This window comes from Cuculus canorus, chromosome 8, assembly GCF_017976375.1.
Source record: "Cuculus canorus isolate bCucCan1 chromosome 8, bCucCan1.pri, whole genome shotgun sequence".
Lineage (NCBI taxonomy): Eukaryota > Metazoa > Chordata > Aves > Cuculiformes > Cuculidae > Cuculus > Cuculus canorus.
Window position 1 is genome coordinate 978,826 of NC_071408.1, and position 23,418 is coordinate 1,002,243.

The 23,418-nt window shown below is 46.9% G+C and overlaps 1 protein-coding gene across 4 annotated transcripts in view; it reads left to right on the forward strand.

Annotated features, from left to right (window-relative positions):
• Nucleotides 1-23,418, forward strand: part of COP1 (COP1 E3 ubiquitin ligase) — a 131,292-nt gene that overhangs the window by 88,228 nt on the left and 19,646 nt on the right. For all 4 annotated transcript variants that reach the window (XM_054072614.1, XM_054072615.1, XM_054072618.1 and 1 more), the window contains exons 16-18: nucleotides 3,532-3,649; nucleotides 7,524-7,648; nucleotides 8,721-8,881. In XM_054072614.1, coding sequence (XP_053928589.1) covers nucleotides 3,532-3,649; nucleotides 7,524-7,648; nucleotides 8,721-8,881 — 404 coding nt within the window. The remainder of the gene's footprint in view (nucleotides 1-3,531; nucleotides 3,650-7,523; nucleotides 7,649-8,720; nucleotides 8,882-23,418) is intronic.

Sequence of the window (23,418 nt, forward strand, 5' to 3'; positions counted from 1 at the left end):
CAAGGGGTGCAATCCTTTGCTGACCCAGGTTATATTTACTGAAGAGGTGGTGAGATCTTTCGGAAGCTTGGCGAAGTCTGAATTCTTGATTAGTTGTCACTAGACGGCTCAAAGGTGAAAGCAGCGGCATCTTGAGGGAAGGAAGCACTTCTTGAGCGTTTGGGAAAAACACTATTTGAAAACTCGGGCTTGTGGTCGGGGCCTTTTCAGCAGCAGTGGTGGAGCTCAGCTGCCCTTTTTGCCTTCTGAGATCGCTTAAAAAAATACATATGTAGATAACAACATACAGCTGCCAGCAAGCATTTGAATTCAGAAGGTGCAGCAGCAAAATTCTGTCATGCTCAGCTTCTGCAGTGACATTGAACTAGACAAGAATTGCTTCCGAGTGTTTAATTTGTTATGGTATATATACACGTTCTTTCCCATTATCTCATATATATTTCAATTAAGCCTGAATACAGAAGAAAAAGTAAAGCAGTGAGCTGTTGCTGCCCAAGGGTTAGGCATGAGGCTTTTTACGGTAGAAATGTCATTTCCAAGTCAAAATTGTTCTAAGTGAGTTTTCTGATCAGGGTGGAAAAGGATTTTCTGATCGGAGCTGCAAAAAAATCGCCAAATGATGGTTTTAACGCTCATATTTGAGGAGCAAAACAAGAAGCAAATCCACCTGTGCATCACTGGTTAGCGGTGGAGTGCACACCGTGGGCATCCAGGGATGCCGAGGGCTGGAGCTGGATGTGGTGGGATGCTGGATGAGCTTCGGGGCTCTTGAGGAGTTCAGGAAGTGTTCAGTTCCACTCCATACTCACCGCGTTTTCCTTACCTTCAGCTGCCTCTGGAGACTAATTCATTTCTGAGTTTCAGGTGCTCCCTGCCACGTCGCCTCAGCCCTGCTGGCGTGCCTGGGACGCTGCGGCTCATCAAACTCCACCAGGCGAGGCTGCTGCTGGGGTACCTGGGAGTTGTATTTTTCTCATTTAGCTTCGTTTTTGGGCTCTGTGCTTCCTCAGCAGATGGCATTTTTATCATGTTTTCAGAAAGTCCATATGGCCTAGAGGAGAGAGTATCTCTTTAATTGTAAAACATGACCACCTGTTCTGATTTTAATGAATGCAATGGGCATTCTTCATACATCTACTTAAAAATAGCTGCTTCAATTGAATTAAAAAAACTCATTGGGCGTCAGCGCTTTGGCTGGTGAAATAATCAATTAATAATTAAATGGCTAATTTTAGAACCCCCTGGCCTTGCCCATTCCCTTGGACTTGTTGTGATCAGAGCAGACAGTGATTGATTTCCACGCCGACGCCGGGAGGCACACGCAGTGCTGGGACCAGATGCCGGCAGGCTTTGAGCTGTTTATTTGTGATATTTAGAAGGTGAATGCAACTTTGTTGTCTCTGCTTTGCAAATGGGCTTGTCTTTCCTCCTCTAGCTCTTTCCACACTACGCCTGCTGCCCACACGCAGCCATCCACAGGTACCTCTTTCCCTGCCACCCTCTGAAGGATAAAATCTGGTGCTCAGAAGGTATCCTAATGACCGGCCAGCTGGAGAGGAGGTTGAAACTGTGAGCAAAAATAGGCTTGAAAGGCTTACCCACCAACTGACTCCTAATAGAAAGCCCTGCTAGAATCATTCTGCTCATTAAAATAACAATTGGCAGTTAACTGTTTCGTTGCTGCAGCAGCAGGTACACAGGCCAGGTGAGGAACCGTGAACTGGTTTGGCTCAAGCTTTCGGAGAGGTGGAAGAGACCGGGATGCCCTAATCTTCTAAAAAAAAGTGTTAACATTTAATTCAAAGTCTCTTTGAAAATTAACCTCATTATTGAATAAGCCTTTAGCAACATCACCTTGTCTAAAGCTAATTAAAATACCCAAATGGTAGGAACATGCCGGGATTTTTGTTGGTCGTGTCAGCCTTTCGGAGGGTTAATGTTGCAGAGGTGGATGAAGCTGGAGTGCGGGAGCTGTTTTAGAGAATTCCTGGGGTTACAGCACTTCCCAGCATTTCAGTGCTACCTGTACCGGGGTAAGAGCTGTTGGGGTTTCAACACAGGGGGGTAGTTCCACAGCTTACTGCCTGGTGTGAGTGATGGAGAATATTTGATGGGGCTGGTTGAGAGCATCTGCTTTTATGCAGCGAGGAGGGAGAGAGACGGAAACCTCTTACCGTGGAAGTCTCTGATCCCCTCTTATGCAGAGAGCAAGATGCTGGAAGCAGTGAGAAGGAGGCAACTTGCCTGCTTGCTTTGTTTTACTGAAGATGTTTTTGCCACGACCACCAATTCGCCTGTTAGTGCGGGTGAGGCGCTACCCTTGCCGGTGTGATGGCAGTTGCTGTAGCCTGATCGATGTAAATCCAGTTATCTCTCAAACCACATGGGATTTTGAGACAGCTGGGTGTTGTTTGCGTGGCTGAGAGCCTTGCTTCGAAACGCTGTGCAAATACAAAAATAACCATAGCTATTGGCATTTAAATTCATTTCCATGTAATCTTTGTGATAAACTTCCATTGATGGGGCGTTATTTCAGTGGGAGGAGGGTCAGAGCAGTTTTCCGCTGACGTCTGGGTATCGCAAGTCGCTTGGTGAGGAAGGCGTCCAGCTCCGCTTCCTTGCGTGTGTGTGTCCTTCCCTCCCTGCGCTTCCAGAATAGCAAGGGATAATTAAATGGAGTTCAGCATTAAAGTCAAGAAGGGAGAAGCTTATTAACCTTCCTGAGCTGGAAAGAGTGCTGAGAGTGTTTGGGGCTTGGGTCTCATGAGGTGTTCTTTTCTTATTTTTCCATTTTCTTGGGAATTGACATTTAGTTGTGCAGAAAAAAACTGTACCGTTGACTCTGTTGTGATCCCTTTTCTGTGGTTGTGGCACTGCGGCACATCTGTGGATTAAATCTTAAGAACTGAGATTTAGTCTGTTCTCTTACTAGCAGAAACAATAATTCTCTCTTGATTGGTAAAAACATCAAGAGAGGGAAGCGAGAAAACCCGAAAGTATGGAGGTTCCCCATTTAGAGTAAGGATGAGAAATATAATCCCTATTTGCCATGATTCAGTGTATGTTAACAGATAGACTGGGTTTTTAGTCTTGATCTCTGACAGTTCTCCAAGAAGAGACAGCTTGAGGAAGGCGAAAGGGGGGAGGGAATTAGAAATGGCAGTTGGAGTGGCTGGGCAGGGAGCCAGCAAAGCAGGGACCAGGGGCAAGAGTCCTTTTAACCGCTGGCTTGCACGTGGACCTCATGGGGTTTGCTGGAAGACACGTGTGTACGCACAGCACAGAGATGCACCTTCCTCCCTCACTGACTCTTTCAAAGGCTGCTTGGACCCTTCCGGACTGAATTCTGGGGTGGTTCTAAGGAGCCTGCTTAGACACTCTTTTGCTCTAGGGCAGACTGTTTATCTTAGACAAGGTTTCAAGCGAGATGTGGAAGCTACAGGCAGGACTTCTATTGTGAGCTGACCGTTAGAGGTCCCGTGCATCTTTCCCAGCTGATTAAACGTTACCCCTTTCCTTTCTCCTCTCCAGATCACTGTGTTCACTACTACGATCTTCGTAACACTAAGCAGCCAATCATGGTGTTCAAAGGGCATCGCAAGGCAGTCTCCTACGCAAAATTTGTGAGCGGGGAAGAAATCGTCTCTGCGTAAGTATTGCCTTTTATGTAGGCTGAAAACTTGGTAGCCCTTGCTTTCTGGCGCTCTTCAGGGCCATCGTGCAAGCTCACCCGCGTGGGTGGGTGCGTTCGCTCGCTGCTGTGCTTTTGGGAAGCAGATCCTTACTTCATTCTAAGACAGAAATAGAAATTCATTCCCGGTGTCGCTTGGCTCCGCTCTGTCTTGCGGAGCTAAAATGCTGAAGAGGGATAAGAAGACAAGTAGCTGCAGGTCCTGACTGCAAGCGCCGGCTTTGGGAAGCTGCAGGTGAGCTCTCCTTCTGCAAAGCACTGCGTGTACAGAGGATGCTCCTCACCAGAGCTCTGCTGGCAGAGCCCTGAGGATGGGAACCTGCGGTAAAACCCAGCTGGTGAGTGACAGACTGATCAAATGGCGCTGCTACGTCTGACGAGGAGTTTTAGCCACAGCCTGAAAGCAGCTCGAGTAGGACTGACTGAGCTGTTCTCTGGTCATTTTATTACTCCGCTCTGTGAAGGCCCCTTTTAGGCTTATACTTGGGATAGAAAGTAGGCACGGAGAAGCTGTAGGTTTGGCCCTAGCGGCATGCAGCTCTCAGCCCGGGTAGAACATAGGGTCTGCTGTGGAGGCCCTGAAGAGCACTGTTGTGCAGCCGCTGTTGGGTTGCTTGTCCAGCAGTGCCTGCCCCCAGGCCCGGGGAGGCTGCCTCAGCTCTGCGTGGTTTTCAGTCGTGTGGGAATGAGCGTGTCTGTCAGATCACATAGCGATGGGTTCGAATGACTGGCCACGGGCCTCCTCAATAAACCGGAGGTGAGCGAGCCCCTCTTACGTGGTGCGCAAGGTTTAAGCAACCGGAGGGGCTGCAGGGGAGTCTTTGATCTCAACGCACTCTTATAACGCCTGAGGGCAGCAGGGGCGGATGGCGGGGGTGGATCTCGTCCCAGAAGTACGCCTGCTGCCGTGTACCGAGCCAGTGATTATTCAGCTTTGCTACATCCCTTCTTTTCTCACAGTTTGCTCTAGAAACCTGGAGCTGAAGCAGGGCGTTTGAAGATGTGTTCAGGCTGCTAGTGAGTTACTCTGTGCTGAGTTGCACGATGGAAGATTCCCTGGTGGCTTCTAGTGCTGTTTATATTTGATCAGCTCCTCTCTTCTCATTTCCATTAACATTCTAACTCTGTAAGGGTGCAAATTCATACCTAGAACACAGAGCGAATTAAATTTAATGCTTTGAACCAAGTCTGGGCATTAGAAAGTATTTAATAGAAGCAGGAGGAGGCTGGGAATGTTTTACAGCCAGGATCAAACGGAGCTTCATCCATGGGATGTTTCAGGACAAAATGTCCCTGTCCTGCTTGAGCCGACCATCTGCGAAAGCTTATCCCACAGTCCTGGGAGGAATGTCGATAGAGCTGTCAGACTTGGGCAGGCAACAGCGGGGTGAGAGGACGAACTGGAGAGTTCACAGATCTTTTTCTGTGTGAATAGAAAGAAATATTGGAGAGAGCAGATGATTTTTCATGTCTGTCTTGCAAATTGAGGAGAGGAGATAGCAGTACTGATTCCCAAAAATCAAGCGCTGATTTCTTTGAAGAAAATTATACGTATATTCAGAACCCCTAGTTTTCTGGCTAAAGTTGTTTTATAGATTGCATTGATTTACTTTGCCTTGTAGAGTTAGGTTTTGACCTCAAGGGTGTTCAGAACTGCCTGGTATTTAGCACAACGCATTGATTGCGGTGCTGATTTACAGAGAGGCTGATTTAACAGAGCAGCGCCTCCACGATGGTTTTTTGGAGAGAGTGTGAAACCAGTAACACCATCAGGATCAACGGCCTTTTCCTCTCCTTGCGGTCCAGTGGCAGATAACTTGCTTCTTTCACAGCGTGCTTATCTGAAGCGGTGCAAACATGGCCAGAGCTCGGTGGGAATTTGTTAGTGGTGAAAGCATTCCATTAATAATAGAGTGTAAGCGTTTTTATTTTAATGAAGAGGTCTAGAATGTCTGCTACTAAAATACAGAGGTTAAGTGCCTGTATATATATATAAGGTCGCCTTGATGGGTTAGCTAATAGCAGAAGCTGTCACAGGAATCTGACAGCTTGTAGACCAGGCATTAGTCTTTTGCTGTTTTACCCTGGCTGCAGAAAAGTTTAGTTTCCAGGCAACTCCGAAGCTTTTAAAAGCAGCATTTTGAAAATACAGCTGCCCCAGTAGCACAGAAGGCGCCTCCCTGTCCTCTGGGCCAAAAAAGCAGTGGTGTAGATGGGTTTTGCCCTTCTGTAAGCTGTGCTGCTGGGATGGTAAAGGACAAAAGAGAAGGAAGAGTGAACAGCAGTGTAGGGCGGGGATGGATGTGGAACGAGCATCAAACAGAGAAGCTGAATAGTCTATTTTAGACCCCCTCCTCGGTCAAGACCTGGGATGAGGAAAGCACTCCTGCTTAAGTCACAGCATTAGAGATAAAGTTCATACCTTCCTTCTGATCTGACCTCATACTATTATTACAAATGACTAACAAATCTTGCTGCAGCTCCCTTATCACTCCTTTGTCATTCTAGCTGTCATTGAAGGCTGAGATAAGGGTTTTGCAGTGTAGCACGAGGTGCATCTCTACTCTTTTGTGCTATATTTTTAGGTAAATGTGACATTGGTGCAGGGCTAATTTGTTATATCGTTGGTAGTATTTGATGGATATTGGGTGGGATGTTGGTTTTTTTTTTTCCCTTCAGCTTTTAATATTCAGAAAGCGGCAAAGTTGGGTGGTGTGGCTTGTAAGAGGGGAGCGTTACCTACCTCCCCTTCCTCCCACCCAGACTGGCAGGTCCTGCTCCCAATCTCTTTCAGATTTAAGATTAGAACAGCACTGCTCATTTCCTCCAGGGTGGCTTCATGAGGCTCTGGTCCCACCACATCAGTATTTCTTCACCTTCTGTGGAGTCTGTTGCTGTCAGTCTGTGAGTGCCAGAATATCAGAACCTGGTGACTGCTAGAGAATAACACTTGGGAAGCCAGAGGGGCTCGTGTCGCCTCAGGTCTGGGAAAAGAAATTAATCCTATATCTCCTGGAAACCTGGGGTCTTCCTATCTCAGTTGAGCTCTACCAGGCAGAAGAGACTGTCTCCACCACCTTTCTTTTGCCAAAGGGAAAACGTTTACTCACAGTAAATAGAAAAACATTTTGCCGGCAGGTGTGTTTGCATCTGGGGGAGCAATGGAAAGCATCAATTTTGATTTAATCTCAGCAGAGTTTGTATATTTTTAATAGTAATATTTAGCTTTGCTGCCAAGGTGAAAGAAGTGGAAGTTTGAGATCTATATCCATGCAGTCTCAATTACGCATGAGAAAAACACATGAATTTAATGCTAATAGCAACTCTGAGCCCCCCTGGGGTTTTCTATGCTGCTGCTTGGTATCGGGCAGGAGGAGAACATGCTTTCAGGGCAGCTGGAGGGGGAGGAGGCTGCTTCCTACCAGAGTCCTGTAAAGGTGTGAGTGAGAGTTGCAGCCAGCATGGAGAAGGGAACAGACTTTGTCTGTGCTGTAGAAGTTAAAAATGAAAATCACCACGTCCTGGATCTGGATCGGGAGGAGGCAGTGATGGCCCAAAGACCAATCAGTTCAGTGGAGGACTCTGCAATTGGTAGGAGAAAGGAAGAGCAATACTTCAGGGAAGTTTTTAATCAAAATATGTAATGCGTTTTGACAGGCGATGCCTTTCTGAGCTCGAGCTGAGTTGTATACAATTGAAAGTGGGATAAATCTCTCCTGGAATGCAGTAAGACTTCATACGTTTACATTGCAAGTAGGGTGCTAGGGACCAGGGTTGCAAGCAAGGAGTACCTGCCATATGGCAGCAGGGTAACTTTGGGTGTTGTTTTCAGGTCAACAGACAGTCAGCTGAAACTGTGGAATGTAGGGAAACCTCACTGCTTGCGCTCCTTCAAGGGTCACATCAATGAGAAGAACTTCGTAGGGCTGGCGTCCAATGGAGACTACATCGCCTGTGGTGAGTAGAGCAGCCATCCTGACAAATGCTAATGGGGCTCCTCGGAGCTGGCGCCCCTCCTGTTGCAGAGCAGACCGGCAGTCGTGCCACGTAGCTACATGGGCTTTTTAGCATCAGATTATTCTGAACTACCTCCCTTCTCTCCCCTCCCAGGGAACGGTCTGATGACCCCACTGACATAAGGGGGTCTGGACGTGTTTTTCTCCCATTTCAGATGAATTCAAATGCGATGATTTAGACTGTCTGTCACCAAAAGTCAACCACTGGTGTAGTCACTGATATGACTTGTGTCTTTCAAGTTTATCAACTAACATATCCTCCTGCATCTTTCTAAGGAAGAGTCGTAGCCTGAACCACACAAGTGGTCCTGTGGCAAAGCAATAACGCTTTCATTCCGAACAGCTTCCTCGAAGACTGAATCATCCTGAAGCAGCTGCCTAGTTGACTGTTTCTGTCCTTTCACCCTGTAAGGTGGCCTGTTGAGCCTCTGTGAATGTCCTGGTGGGGAAGCGGTGCCAGGCTGCCAGCGGTGGGATGAGCAGGACAGCTGTGCCGGCACTGAAGGGAGGACCTTAGCTGGAGTGTTCTCTGATTGCTGTACGGCCTGCGAGGCAGAAATTGGGATGGATTTCTAAATAAAGCCTGCACACTGTCTAGTCTCTCTTACTTAAACCTCCACAGACCGAACTGTCATTCTTGATTACAACGAGCAAAACTGTGACAGCGCTACCTGCTGTAATGCCAAGCAGGCTGGCTGGAGCGGGGTTTCATGTGGGTAGCGGAGATGCTCTGATCAAAATGCTCTGCCCTGAGGAAGTTACGGGGCACAGCTGGGTTCCTGTAGGTTTTGGAAAGGTGTTGCATGCTGCAATTGTCTTGCGGTAAAACGTCGCTCTGTTATTAAGCATCATGAAAGTTTGCTGTGGTGCGCGGTTGCCAAGGCACCGCAAGCGTGATAACTACAAGGAGGAAATGTCTGGTCTTGTCTTAAGCGATGAAAAAGCTAAGAAGCCTTATTTTTGTGCCTGCTACCATAACCTATTCTTCTGTATTTATTTTTTTTTATCCCTAGGAAGCGAAAATAATTCCCTTTACCTATACTATAAGGGCCTCTCAAAGACACTGCTGACGTTCAAGTTTGATACAGTCAAAAGTGTCCTGGACAAGGACCGGAAAGAAGATGACACAAATGAGTTTGTGAGTGCTGTATGCTGGAGGGCGCTACCAGACGGGGTAAGCTTTCGGCTTTAGGCACCCAGTTGGGTGCGAAAGGAACGTCTCCTGCTTTCTCATGAAATAGCGTTGCCAAGGGTTTGACTGCACTTGGTGTTTTCCTGTTTATGGGTGTTGTGTGAGAACATGAAGATGTGCAGGGTGACTGAAACACTGGGGGATGCTGGGGCAGAAGGGACTGCTCTGCTCTTACTCTTCTACCTGGGTGTTTAAATTTCTCCGCTTGGCATCTGAAATCCCAAAAGCGGCGTTGTGTTTCTGGCATTTTATGTTTTTTTGTGGGTGCATCAGCGTGGGTTTTGTTGCTTTAATGAAAGCACCTGCAGGTACTCCCTTATCTCGGCGGTGCTGTGTCTGTCTGGGCTTCCTCACTGAAATACAGCCCCCGTGTTTAGATGAGTAGATATGTAAAGGAGGTGAGCCCGGGCTGCAGTCACCCCAGCGCCTGTTCCAGTGACAATTCATATCCACAGCGTGTGTACTAATGCCGTGGGCAGACCTGACGCAGCTGTTGTCAGAGTGGCCTTTCGGCAGGAGGCTGCTCTGGAGAGCAAAACGCTCCTTTTGAATTCAGAGTGCTCTTCAAAACCTTGCCTAAAAATATCTTGAGTAAGTAACTCTCTTAGTACAAAGGTTTGCAGATCTGATACTTAATGGGCTTGTTGAGAAGAAGTGAAACGCTGCCTAATTAATGTCCTGAGGTGTTGCGTTTACACAGGCAGCATTTTGGAAGGGCAGCATCTACCAGTCTGGTTTTGTGTGAAGAAACTGCCCCCACAACCATGATTCAGTTGTCGCTGGCATAAACTCACTTCTGAATCAAAACAAAAATAAACATGGAACCGCACTTCGGGTTTAAAAGTAAAAAGCGGGCTGTTGCGGTTTGAGCAGCGAGCGTGAGACTCAGTGATACGGGGTCCCCGGTTTCTTGCTGGGCGTTTAGGGGGGTTTGCTGTACATGATTGTCACATCTCACGTGAAGAGTGACTGTTAGAAGTTGTGTAGTTTGTCGTTCTCCTGGATGAAAACTGGTGCTTTGGGAACCTGTTTGTCCAGAAACACCCTTCCCTGAACTGTCTTTGTGGTGTTTCTGAGTTGGGTCGTGCTGCCCACCGACCTCCGGGGCAGCTTTTCTACATGCAGCACACTATCAGTGATGTCTCAGCTCTTGAGCTGCCATCCGCTCCTTATCAGTCACATCTCTGATTGATGTGCTTTACTCCGATAGACCTGCTTAAGTGACCGGGAAACTTTTGAGCGGTCACTAAGGGCTGTCAAGCATTTCTTCATTACCAGTGTGAAAAATATTGTTGCAAATATGGAATAGTTAAATCGGGCCCATCAAGATCGCACCAAACAACATTCAGGCTTCACTCCATTAAGCAGCATCAAGAATCCATTGCTATTCTGATCCATTTTCCATTCCGTCGTTCCTCTGCTTTTCCCTGGGCTCCTTCTAGATGAGCCCGTTTCTCCTGTGGCAGCCACGGTACCTGGCTCTCGCTTGTAAAGAAAGCAGCAAAAAGCTGCCTGCGATCTGAGAGCCACTGGCTGAGTGTTTTGCTTCTGTGTTCCGCCTCTGCCTCTGGTGCATGCTGAACTGCTTTACATACCGAGCAAGCAGCTTCACTTGCTTTTGCCAAGAGGCCTTAATGCTTCCTTGCACCTTGTCTTCAGTCCCCACGAGACCAGAAGTATTGTTCACCGATGCAGCCGCACATTTCTCCTCCCTCTTGTACCTGCACAGCGGTCTGCTCTGACCTAATTGAGACTTTGCTTGTGTTCTTTGGAAATTAAATTACTGCACAACCAGAGGTCGTTTATGTCTACAAAGTCTCGCTTGAACAATGAAACTCTTTTATTCTCCATGTTGATAATGTTTGTTAATTTTGGCAAAAGAATTTTTCAAATGAGCTTCATACGTGCAGGCTTCCTTAAAAGCTGATGTGTTTTTTAATGATGCTCAGATGAACTAGAGAGGGCCTTTGCCTCGCGGTGCTGTCAGCATCTATGGGAATCGGGGAACCCACAGCCTATTTCTGGCTTAATTGCAGACTTTGATCCTGCGTGAGTCACTCTGCCTTAGTTTCCTAATGATAAGTCACCACACCTCCCCTGCACCGCTGGCAGTGATCGCGCCCGCTTCGTTGAAGGGTGCGTGCGTCCAAGCAGCTGCAGCCCAGCGCGGGCTGGGAACCTGCTCCCAGCTGCAGGGGTCACAGTGGGTAGGCTACGAAGTCTCGCTGGGCTGGTTCAAAGCTGCCTCGCTTGTCTCCGTGGTCACCGGGCGGTCGCTTCAGTTTGCTACCTGGAGTGTTTCCAAGGTGGGAGATGCAGGCAGTGTGTGCCAGCCTTTCCCCGGGGCTCCCCGGTGGAGCAGACTCTCCTCGGTTTCCCTACGGTGTTGCTCTCAAGGATTGTTCTTTAATTAACCTTTTGAGATGAGATGAGTAACTTTCAGATCTGTCAGTTATCTTGGGAAGCATGAGTACATGTACTTCTTCACTTCATGCACTTAAGTGCAAAATCTCGGATCCTAATTAAAACTTAGATAAAACTTTCAAATGAAATGTCATTGATTCTTTCTTAAAGCTATTTTTATGTAATTCAAGCTTTTACTTCCTCCTGAGCCAAAGGCAAGCTGTGCCAGCAGCCCTTGCCAGAACTCTTCTCTCTTTCCCTCTGCGTCGGTTTTCCTTCACTTATGAAGACGCAGAGACCTTTTTGCTAGAGCTGCCACCTTTCCAACCGCAGAGGTCCAGCCGGCACCTTCTTTCCACGTGCGTCAGAACCATAATGAGGGACAGAAATTGTTCTCTGTAAATGGTTATTAGCATTTTGCATCAGGCTTACTCATTTTTGAGCTCTTGGGTGATGTTCAGAAACAAGCGTTGCCTTGCGGGCTCATGGTTTGGTTGGGCTCTTGGGAAGAAAACCCGAGCAAACATAAAGACCTCTCAGCAGGTTCGTCAGGAGGCAAAGCTTTGCTCTGCTTCTTTCAGTGCTGTGTTTTGGGCACAGATATATAGGTGGTTTAATATTTTTTTAAATGGCACTTATTTATATTTTGTGGGGAAAACTATTTTCCACTTCTCCTTTAAATCTAAAAATTGATCATTAAAAGTAGAGAATACTTCAGGACGCTTTTGACCCAAGTAACCTGATAAACATGAGTTAGACGTGGAGATGCATTTCAGAACCTTCCCTGAACCCCAAATCCTTTTATTCCGCAAGATTTCATAATATACCTGTGCTATCCTTTGTTTCTGGCAGCTTGGCGAGGTTTAGCCGGTTTGATTTGAAAAGTGACTCTGGTCTTGGAATTGGCGAATGCGTTCCGCCGTTGCATCAGCGTGAGGGCAGTGGATGCCTGTGCCTGGAGGGCTGCCCTTGCCTAGGAGAGGAAGTTACGGTAATGGTATTAGCTCGAGGCAGCGACACGGGTAGAGATGTTTTGTCTGTCATGGGAGGGCCACTACACTTCTGTCTAGGTACATGGGCAGCAGCTGGGGGAGGCGATATGTGCTCACAGCCCAGGCCAACCGTCGCCTGGGCCGCGTCTTAAGCGTGGCCAGCAGGGCGAGGAAGAGGATTCTCCCACTCTGCTGTGCTCTCATGAGACCCCTCCTGGAGTCTGGTGCCCAGTTCTGACGTCCCAGCTAAAGAAGGATATAGAAGTGTTGTAATGGGTCCAGAGGAGGCCACGGAGATGATCTGAAGGCTGGAGCACCTCCCGTGTGAGGACAGGCTGAAAGAGGTGGGTGGGGTTGGTCAGCCTGGAGAAGAGAAGGCTCTGGGGAGACCTTAAAGCAGCTTCCACTATGGAAAGGGGCTCCAGGAGAGCTGGGGAGGGACTTTTTACAAGGCCATGGAGCGACAGATAGGACGAGGGGGCAGAGCTTTAAAGTGGAAGGAGGAAGATCTAGATTAGACAGTGGGAAGAAATTCTTCACGATGAGGGTGGGGGGGCCTGGCCCGGGTTGCCCAGAGCAGTGGTGGCTGCCCCATCCCTGGAGGGGTTCCAGGCCAGGTTGGATGGGGCTCGGAGCCCCTGATCCAGTGGGAGGTGTCCCTGCCCATGGCAGGGGGTGGAACTGGATGGGCTTTAAGGTCCCTTCCAACCTGGACCATTCTATTGGTTTGTACTTAATTTTCCCTTCTGTGTTCTGCGTGATGCTGTCCCCTTCCCTAAAGAGGGCACATTTCATTTGGATCTGTTTTGCCACGTAGCAGGGTTGGAGAGGTGCCTCATGCAGCTGTGTTAAATAATTGCCTCTCAGGTAGCCCCGTTCCCAGTCATGGTTAGTGTTTCTCAGAAAGAAGCTGTCAAAAGAGAAATGAAGGCTGAACCCGCTCCCAGGACAGCACAAAGGTATTACTGCTGAAGACAGAAGCAATTTGATTATGTAGATTAAGCATGGCTCAATCTATCATAATCGCTGTAAAGAAGCCATTTAATTTTGTCCCTGTTTGCATGAGTATTCATTACTGCCGATAAGCAGGTTCACCGGGAAAAGATTTCTCTAGCAGAAATGTTGGGGCTTTGATACCAGTGAGGAGATGGAGATAAGGAGCAAGACAATGCCACGCAAATTTCCTTAGGTAAAACTCAGTTTTTTCTTTTCAGAGCGGTAAATGGGTGGTGGTACCTCCTGTATGGATGCAGAGCTCTCCTGGCACTTGGGAGGAGGGCTTTGGGAGCGGTGGCATGGCAATGCTCTGAAAGCATCTCCTCTTCCTGGCAGAGCAGAGACCCATGTGTGTGTTTTCTCACCTCGCTGTTGCTTTTCAAAAGTCATTTTAATTTAGGGGAGTCTCCAAACAATCATCTATCCGTGAGTGAGAGATGCGGGCTGTGGGATCTGGGGCTTCAGCTTGCCTTTAGGCACTGTCATGTGATGGAAGTGTCTTCATTATTAGTCTCGCATCTCTGAACTTCACTTTGTTAGTCTAAGAGGATGGAAATACTCCCTTCAAATAGGTTTTTGGTGTAGCTCTACAGAAACGAGCTTGACTTCAGTTTATTTTTCCTTTCCTCTGAACATTCAGCTTTGTTTCTTAATGATGTCTGGCTTGAATTCTTTAAATAGAAACCTATAATTGTACCGCAATAAGCCGATCACTTAATAGGGTGGTAATCTCGTTCGCTGATGAAAAGTAGCCATCCTTTGTTTCCCAGTAGCCTAATAAATGGTACAGAACGTACAGACGGGCTAGTCAAGGGACCCTGATAATTTACAATCAGCAAATTGGCTCCCTTCACTGGAATTAATTTAGCCGATACAAATTATTTTGGGAAGTGATTCATTGCCATTTTAAAGCGCTAATTAATTTAGATGACTTATGAACATTAAAAATGAAACCTCCTTTGTCATTCCCAAATAACCAAATGCTTATTCACTATCATTTTTAAGTAGCTTGTATCGACTCTAACCACATCTCTTGTAACATGAAATATGAATTCCAGTGGGATTTGGGGAGGGAAGCAAGTGTAAGACTTTATATTTTATTGTTGGCTTCGCTGTTGAAGATTTGAAGGCTCAGAATTGGTGAGAATTTTGACTTCCAGCTTCAGCTCAGTGTTTTATTTTTGTGGCATCCTCAACTAGTTGTTCAGGTGTCGGTTAAGATACACCTAGGGAGCAATCTGAAGCTCACGAGAGAAACTCTTGCCTGGAGCAATCGGACCCAAGCCGCCCCTTGCCTGCCCCGATCCCGGCTGCTGGCACAGGAGCATTTGGACTGTCCTTTCCCATGGCGTTCATGTGCAGCACCTCCCAAACCGGTGTTCTTGGAGGTTTTTCGCCAGTACAGCGCCTCGCTGCTGCTTCGTCCTGGAAACGCGGTGGTCTTCATCTGCTCCCTCGTGTTTGAAATGCACAGCAGTTTACGGGAGGCCGAGAATGAGCAGCTTTTAAGAAAAGCAAGGAGATGTGGCTTTGATCAGGTTTATTCTACTGGTGTTTCTTCCCCTCTTGAATAGCTTCAAAGATTTTCCTCCTTCCCGTGGAAGCTGTCAAAGCCCCGTAGCACGCGTGCTGTGAAGCCCGCAGCTGTCTGTGTGACAGCTTCTCGCTCCTCTTGACATGCCCTCTGCTCTCTGGCCATTGGCAATGCTTTAAACAAGAGGCTTTCTTTGACTTTTATTACTTTGCTGCTTCGCACTTTCCTTAGGTAGTAAATATCTTTTATTTCTGTTCCATTCTCCCTTTTTCATGTCTGTTCCTCCCTTATTCATTTGAAAATACCAAATCTTTGTTAAAAACAAGTGGAACCCAGAATTTCAAAAGATACATCATACATGGTTGATTTGTTTTTTTCCCCCAAAATTTTAGTGTATCACTTATTATAGTGACACACATGGTCTGCATTGTTTCATATGATGCGTGAAAAATATTTTTGCACTCATAATAATCTCTGCTTTGCAAATGCTCTGCAGAGAAGGACTTGGGGCCAACAATGTGCACTCGCAGCCCAGAAGGCCAACTGTGTCCCGGGCTGCTTCCAAAGAAGCTTGGCCAGCAGGGCGAGGGAGAGGATTCTGCCCCTCTGCTCTGCTCTTGTGAGACCTCGCCTGGAGTCCTGTGGCCGGTTCTGGAGTCCCCAACATAGGAAAGAGATGGAACTGGGAGGAACTGGGGGCCAGGGAAGGCCACGGAGGTGATCCAAGGGCTGGAGCACCTCCCGTACGAGGGCAGGCTGAGAGACTTGGGATTGTTCAGCCTGGAGAAGAGAAGGCTGCGGGGAGACCTTAGAGCAGCTTCCAGTACAGAAAGGGGCTCCAGGAAAGCTGGGGAGGGACTTTTTACAGGAGCATGGAGTGATAGGGTGAGGGGATGGCTTTAAAGTGGAAGAGGGAAGATACAGACTAGGAGGAATTTCACAATGAGGGTGGTGAGACCCTGGCTCAGGTCGCCCAGAGCAGTGGTGGCTGCCCCATCCCTGGAGGTGCTCAAGGCCACGTTGGAGGGGCATTGGAGCCCCTGATCCAGTGGGAGGTGTCCCTGCCCATGGCAGAGGGAGTGGAACTGGGTGGGCCCAAACTTCCAACCCAAAGTATTCTATGGTTCTGTCTATGAACAAAAAGAAGTCACAATTTCAGTGTGTGTGGTTCTTTGTGCCGAACGTGCTCATTTACTTTCATACCCATATCTCTTCAAATGCTCCTTTTGGGCTCTATTTTTTCTGTGGCTGAGGAGAATTAATTAAAAAATGCTGTGATGACTAACAATATTTTGCTCCTCGTCACAACTCTTGCAGTCCAACGGCAGAGAACTTTGTGGGGGATAAAAAAAATCCTACTCTGTTATTAACAGTTCATGCATTATATTGAAATCTCTGTGTGTTGACACTTCGGTCCATGTGAAAGACAGTCTTGATAATGTGATTATGCAAATGATAGGCTTTAGGAGAAAGTGTTTCATTTTGAGTCTTCTGTTGAAGAAGAATAATATTGGTAAATGTTCTTTTGATGTTGCCTCCCCCTGGCTGCAGGGCTCCCTCTGGGGTTCCTCGCGCTGAGGGTGGTCACTTGCCAGACCACTCGCACTCGAGCATGGGTGGGGATGAAGGGAGTTGGTTCCTTGATTACCCCGACCTATCTCCACTCTACTCTTTCCTTGAAGCGTGTTTAGGGGGGGAAAAGTGTATTGCACCAGTTATTGTGCTGTTTCCAGGCTCAAGGTGGCCATCAGCACCCATGTCAACTCTTCCTTCCGTGGAGACAGAGCAGCTGGCTGTGAACAGAGGGGAAGAGGCTGTCGCTTTTGTTCAGCTCTGGAAGTTCAGGTCCCCTGTGGTACTGCAGCACTCTGATATCATTCTAGCTTCTATTTTAAGAATAGCTTCTCCCAGAAATGTAGGTAGCTCAGGTTTTTCTTTGTTGGTTTTAAGTTTACATTTGCAAACTCGATTCCTCTCTCCTTCTGCAAGGTGAGGCATATCATTTATTTTTTCCTGCATAATCGTAGAAGATTGCCAAGGGGTTGATGTTTTTTTGAAGTGGAGGCAGATCAAAGTCGCACATGTTTCATGAATGAAGGCAGCATTTACTCTTTCAGACTTTTACAGCTGATATTTGCTTACCAGCGTGTCTCTTGTGATGCCAAGGGAAGGAGGCGGCGCGCTGCAGGTAGGACTGAGGTGCTCCCCATTAGTCACCTCTTTCCTCGAGCAAGTGAATGACATAGTTGTCGACATAACTCTGAGTGCTGTTGACTTTAGAGTCCCCGTAGCTGATCCCAACGGTGCTGCTGTACAGATAATGGATTGCCATTTGTTGCTGGTGCAAGCAGAGGTCCAAGCAGGCTCTCGTTGTTTCCTAGGCTTTAAAAACTGAGAGCATCCCAATGCAATCACAAATTGTATTGCTCTGATACATGCTATGGGCTGGGGACACAAAGAAGTCTCTGTGCCATTGTCATCAAACTTGTAAGTGGATGTTTCTCGCCTGGTGGGACTCTGCTACTTCGGTAACTCTCAATTCCTTATTCAAGTATGAGTTTTTAACAGCTGAACTCGAGTCAGGAACTCACCTGGACTTCATTCCTGACTCCATCCTCAGCTCCCCACTGAACTGTGGTGGAGCTGAAGTGCAGCAGGATGTATCCCGTGGCCTTTTTCATGTAAGCCTTTCCCATACAGTACAACTCCGTAGAAACTTATTTGCAGTAGTGTGATACTCAGGGTTATCCTTATACTGTATATTGGGGTGGAGAGAGAAAAAGAGCAGATTTGTATGCAGAGACATTTGCTTTTAGAAGTAGAGAATTGTACAAATGTATTTTTCCCTATTCGCACCAAACCTCTGCAGTGCTGCTGTTGAGCCCCTTGCCCTGAACTCTGATTTGTATCCTGCTGGGTTCTAGAGACGCTGATTAAATAATTGATTAGGCTGTTGTAACATTCGGGGGTTTTTTTTCATGTGATCCCTGGAAAACTGCTTATTGGGTGTTGTAAGCTCCTCTCTTCACTCGTTCTTGGCCTTGCGTCTGTCTCGTGGGCATTTCACCCTCTCTTGCCCTAGGGATTAGAGGTGGCAGGCGTGCCTTCTTCCCCCACAACTAGCCTTTGGGCAGGAGGGCTCATCCCTAGGATTTCTGGACTTTTCTAATGTATGTAGTACACAATGTCCTGAGCGGAGCCTCCCGAAAGCAGTGCGTCATCGCAGGAGCCGGGCGAGTTGTGCAGGTGCTGAGCCACATCTATTGCCCAATCCCAAGCTCCAACCACAGCTGGTCTCCTCTGAGTCAGAGCATCTCCTACGTGAGCAGCCTTTGCTTTCTTTTCCACTGCTGGGTTCATCCTGGCTTTTTTTTGTTTTTGAAGTGCCATCTATCAGCTGAAGTCTCTGGTTGGCAGAAGGTGCCAGTGCGGTGAGGTCTGCCTGCTCAGAGCTCCTCTCGGCGAGTCGGGCGGTGTTTTATGAAGCAGATGAAGGGGTCGTTTAAGACAGGTGCTGCAGGGGTAAAGCTGTGTTTCTCGAGCCTTGGGCAGTGCTAAAGGAGACTGTGGTTTCAGACCAGCAAAAGAAAACTGCAAGTGTGAAGCAGGCTTTGAAAAGCCACCTTTAAGGTCAGCTTCCGAATTCGCACGCCGAGGCTGCTCAAAACCCTCGCTGCTGGTGGTCTGCAGTTGCTACTGGGTGAAGGTGGGTTTATAACCTCATTCCCTCCAACGAGTGGCACTGCGTCAATTACAGTCAAAGCAACCTCGCAATGTTGTCTTTCTCTCTTTTGTTTTTCCATTCATCAGCGCATCTACCGATGGCAAGTCCTGCCCAGCCACCACCGTTCAGTAGTCGCGGCTCGTGAGCTGCATCAACCTTTCACTCTAGCTCCTAATTAAGCAATTTTAATGGCAGGATTTAATGTTTTACAGAGTCTAAATGAAGTGGAAAAAATCTGAACTCATTTTTTTCTCTTTCCAGCACAAGATTTTGATCTGATAATTTAACCTCTGGGTGAAATGGAAGTAGAAGCATTTATGCACAGGTGGTTTTCACTGCAAAAGCTTTACTTTGTGTAGGTCTCTGCATTAATGCAGTTGCTGCTTGGCTTTGGGCAATGGTTCTGAAGGTTTTCATATGCTTTCTGCCCTTCCAATGTCAGTAACAAAACCTCAGTTCTGTTTTGAAACCCGGTAACTTGTGACCTGCTTAACGCTAATTACACGATATGTCAGTAAAGCAAGAATTAAGGCTTTTATCGCACTCCTTGTAAAAATAACTGCTCAGACTGGTTTTCCAACAGCAGCATTGATTTGTATCCTTTTAACCTGTTTAAATAAGACTTAGTTTCCTTTTGGTGATGTTCTGATCCAATTCTAGCTCATGTTAATTGAGCTAAGTGTGTGCACGGAGTGAAAACGGTCGCTCCTTTGAAAGCAATCTCGTGTCTGAATAGAAACTACTTTGATATATAATTAGGATATATAATTATTTTATATAGGATACACACAGAATATAATAATCTGCCTTTTCTGAGGAAGAGAAAGCTAGTATGGCAGGAAAGTTATGTTTAGTAGTTTAATGAGTACCTTTTAGACAGAAATTACACTGTGAAATTTAGGGATTGCAGCTGAATGGAGTTGCGTTCGCCCTTGCATGAGGTGTTTTGAATTCTGTGGGGGAAGCGCTGCTTCAAACAATTATGTCTCTTATATCTTATTGTATATTGTAATCGTTTCTGAAACTCTTATCTGGTTGCTAAAGCTGGAGAGCAGTAAGCTGTTTGGTGCAGGACCGGATTTTCTAGTTTTATTTTAATATGTCTGAAGTGAATATTAAGTTAAGCAGAGAGGTACAACCCGGGCAGCCTGGGGAGCCGGCGGATGAGACAGAGCATTGTTTCCCATTTACTTATAATAATGAGAGATACCGGAGGGAAGATAAGCAATATTACATATACTAGGAAGAAAGGTTGGTTCAGATCCATTAAATAATAAAAAAAAAAAGGTTCCTCTTACCTGTAATCTGCAGACAGCACAGAAATTAACTGCAGCGGGAGGAGGAGAAGCAGCATCCTCGCTCACTAACTGCGCTGGCAGAGGCTCGACATCGCTAGCCAAGTCTCCCACTGTAAATAAGCCATACATGATTTTTTTTCTTCCTGGTTTCTAGGTTGATCGTTTGAGACCTCATTCTCTTTCTTCCAAGAAAGGCTTTCCACAAAGCAGACTGCTCTGGCCAAGTTTCTTCCAACCACCAAATAACGGCAACCCAGTCTAGCATGGGGAGTATGTGCTTGGGGAACATCTTGACTTGTTTAAAGTGAAATATCCTTGATTAAAACAGGAGGTTAACAGTGCCTCTGTGTGTGCCTCGCTTCACAACTTGCACGTTAGCTCCAGCATTTGAAAAGATAAATTTGGGCCAGCAGAGGTATAAAAAAGAAAGGGGGAGAAAATGAGCTGAAAGTGAGATACAAAAGGATTCATCCCGCTGTTGGCTTTCTGTTTTCAGTAGATTCACACCTGGCTCGACAATGCAAAAGAAGGAATTTAAATTGATGGGAAATGCATGAAAATCCGAAGTAAAACAGAAGTTAGCAGCTTGTGTTACTTTTCTTCTAGTGTGAGAGCAAGCAGCAACCTGCGCCGGGGACTTGTGAGCTTTCTTTGTTTCAAAGCTTAAGAATACGTATATTTACCTTGCCAAAAGTAAGCAAATATCTGCACTGTCAAAAATCACTCTGCTGGTGCTCAGATGTTTGTAGAAGAAAAGTACTGCTTTAGAGATTTCTTTTGGATAAATGTTTGGATAGATGCAGGGTTACAGGGCGAAGGGACCTGCAGTGTGACTGCCGCTTTCCCAGCGTGTCTCTGAATGTGAACTCGGACCCTCTCCGCGTCTCTGGGCCGTCCTCTGCAGCCGTCCCTCTTCTTCCCAGCACCAGGCTCCTTGTTTTTCACCCCGAGAGCAGAGCTGTGTCCGGATGAGCGCAGGGATCAGGGCAGTGTTGCCCTCATAAGCCCACCGTGGGCACTAACGCGGTGCCTTCTGCTGTGCTCTTGTCGCGGGGCATTACCCGTTCTGGAGCCGGGGAGGTGACCTGTGCCAACTCATTTTTGTACACTTTTTGAAGTTCCCATTGTTTTCCGCGGTCAGCGGCGTTGAGGTGGGTTTCGGGTGCAGACGGGCGTATTCTCAGCTGGGCTGGGGCTGCTGGGGTAATTTGGGATAACATACGAATGTGGAACCTGAGCCAGGTCGCTACAAAGCAGAGTTGATGAAGGAATGAATTAGACTCTGGCCAAGCCCTATTGTCTCTGTCTCTCCTTATCCAGACATGAGTGTACTGTGTAAGCGCTGGGGGGGGACGACTTGTTTCTTTAGAGGCCATTTCTTTGTCCTATCATTTATTTCTTCCTTGTAAGCTATAGCTGGGGCGGTAGACGTTCACAAACTCTTCATGGCAGCTTTTCTGCTGATGATTGTAGCTGTACATGAGTGCTCTGACAAGAAATAACTCATGTGTAGCCCTGACAGAGGACAGTTATTTTTCTTTTCTTAGATCCACTGTATTTTGTTCTGTATTTCTCACCATCTCTGCTCTGAAACGTTTGAGGCATCACCAGACTGAGGGAAAAGTAGAGGTACCTGCCCCATGCTCTGGCGGAGTCTGCTGAAGGGGGGAGCCAACGGCAGCGTCTCTTCGGATAGAATATCTCAAATTGGGGGTGGACAAAGCAGATCAGCTAAAGAAATCAAGTGCCCGAATTGTTTGTTTGTCTTCCTTCACCCTTTGTCAGCAGAGCTCAGGTTTGTATCATCATGTTTGTGTAGCTGAAGTATATTATAAAATCAGAGGTACTATGTCGCAACTTAAGGGCTTTTGTTCACTCCTATAATCCCAGTAGAAAAATGACATTATTTTTTCTTTATATACTTGAGTCTTTTTAAACTTCCCTTTTTGCTATTAGTGTCATTGGTAGCTTAATGGATTTCTTGATTGTTGAGCTCCTCTTTTTGATACAGTATTGTTCGTCTTTGCATCCATTCAAAATGACAAGGAGCATTAAAAACAGTCATTTCAATTTGAGATATCAAGAGATATTTTTTTTTATGCCCACTGTGTGAAAATAACTCGAACAGTGGCAGAATTATCCATTGTAAGAGGTGATTTTACTTGTGAATTGGATTTAAAGATAAAATCTGCCTACTTCCTGAGTCGCGGATTTCCTATTCGTTGCTCTGTTAAGATTAATCGGGAGCAAGACTTAATCCAGAACAAAGATGATTGAATTGTCCTGAAACAGCGATGTAGAACATTACCCAGACCTTGGTCCGTTGAAAGCCTTTTCCTGGTTTTGCAGCGCTGAGGAACCATGAGCGTGTGTGAGGTGCTTGTGAGCGCGGCATATGAAGAGGGATGCTTTTTGCTCATTTGCGGGGTTGTTAGAAAGCAAAATGCTTTCTGGTTTTTTGGAATGAAGTTGGTAGGAGGTTTTGTATGGAAGGGGTTAAATCAGTGTAATAGGTTAGCTAGAAATGATTTTGGCAGCTAAGAAGGACTCACTCCACCTGCAAAAGCCTCTGCCAGCTTAAAGGTGTGCGGTTAACTGAGCTGCTGCTGGCTTCGTGGAGCGCCAGGATGGGCAATTAAGTACCTTAATGCAGCTTTGTTTCCTGTTTGGGAACCCAGAGAAGGAAAAGCTCCGGCTCCAGCTACCTGAACCCAACGGGTAGCGATTCCAGCAGAGCCACGGCACTATCCTCCGCTCCCCTTCGCCGCCACCAGCCCCGAGTCTTCGCTGCCGGTGCAGTGATGCTAACAAGAAAAACACGCTTTTATGAATTAGTGTCTTTTCTTGAACCTGTTTCCCACTGGGAAGTGTGTAGAGCTGTCTCGTTGTTCAGTTACAGCCCAGAATGGAGCAAGAATGTCACCTGGTTTTTACCCTTTTGGAGGATGAAGGAGAGAGCGCAGAGGAAAGCATCTAATCCATGGGTTTCCGAGCTGTGACATGTGAACTTGACCACCCCTCAGTTCCCGGCAGGACTCCCAGCTGAGAGTGGGCTGTGATGGGTAACGTTTGGGAGCTGACGATGCCTATTTCAGACACACAGACCACACTTAAAATGAAAATAAAGGCACAAAAAGCATCTTGCTGTTGGGTGGCCTTGCTGTAGGGATGCTAGCAGGCAGCACGCCGTTGGCAGGCTGCTCCCTGGAGTTTAGGAACGTATTCAAGACCAGGAGATTTGGGGACTTATTAACAGCACTGCAGCTCCAGGCCCTGCTGTTAGTTGGCAGTCACGGAGCGAGTGAGAAAGGAGCCGTCAGTGCCGTGTTTAAGGCCACTGGGCGTGTGCGCAGGCTGCGTGCAGCTTCCCTTTCTTCTGGCTAGAATGATTTTGACCTTCTGAGTTTAAACTTTCTCAGTTAATGATCTTTTCCTATTATTTGAATCCTCTTTTTGGCAGCTTATTTGCATGCGTTACATCACGTTTCATTTAGGATTTGATACGGTCAGAAGCCCAGGATAAAAGTGTAATAAAAGGCTGTTTTAATCATGAAGTTTTACAGGACTGGAAG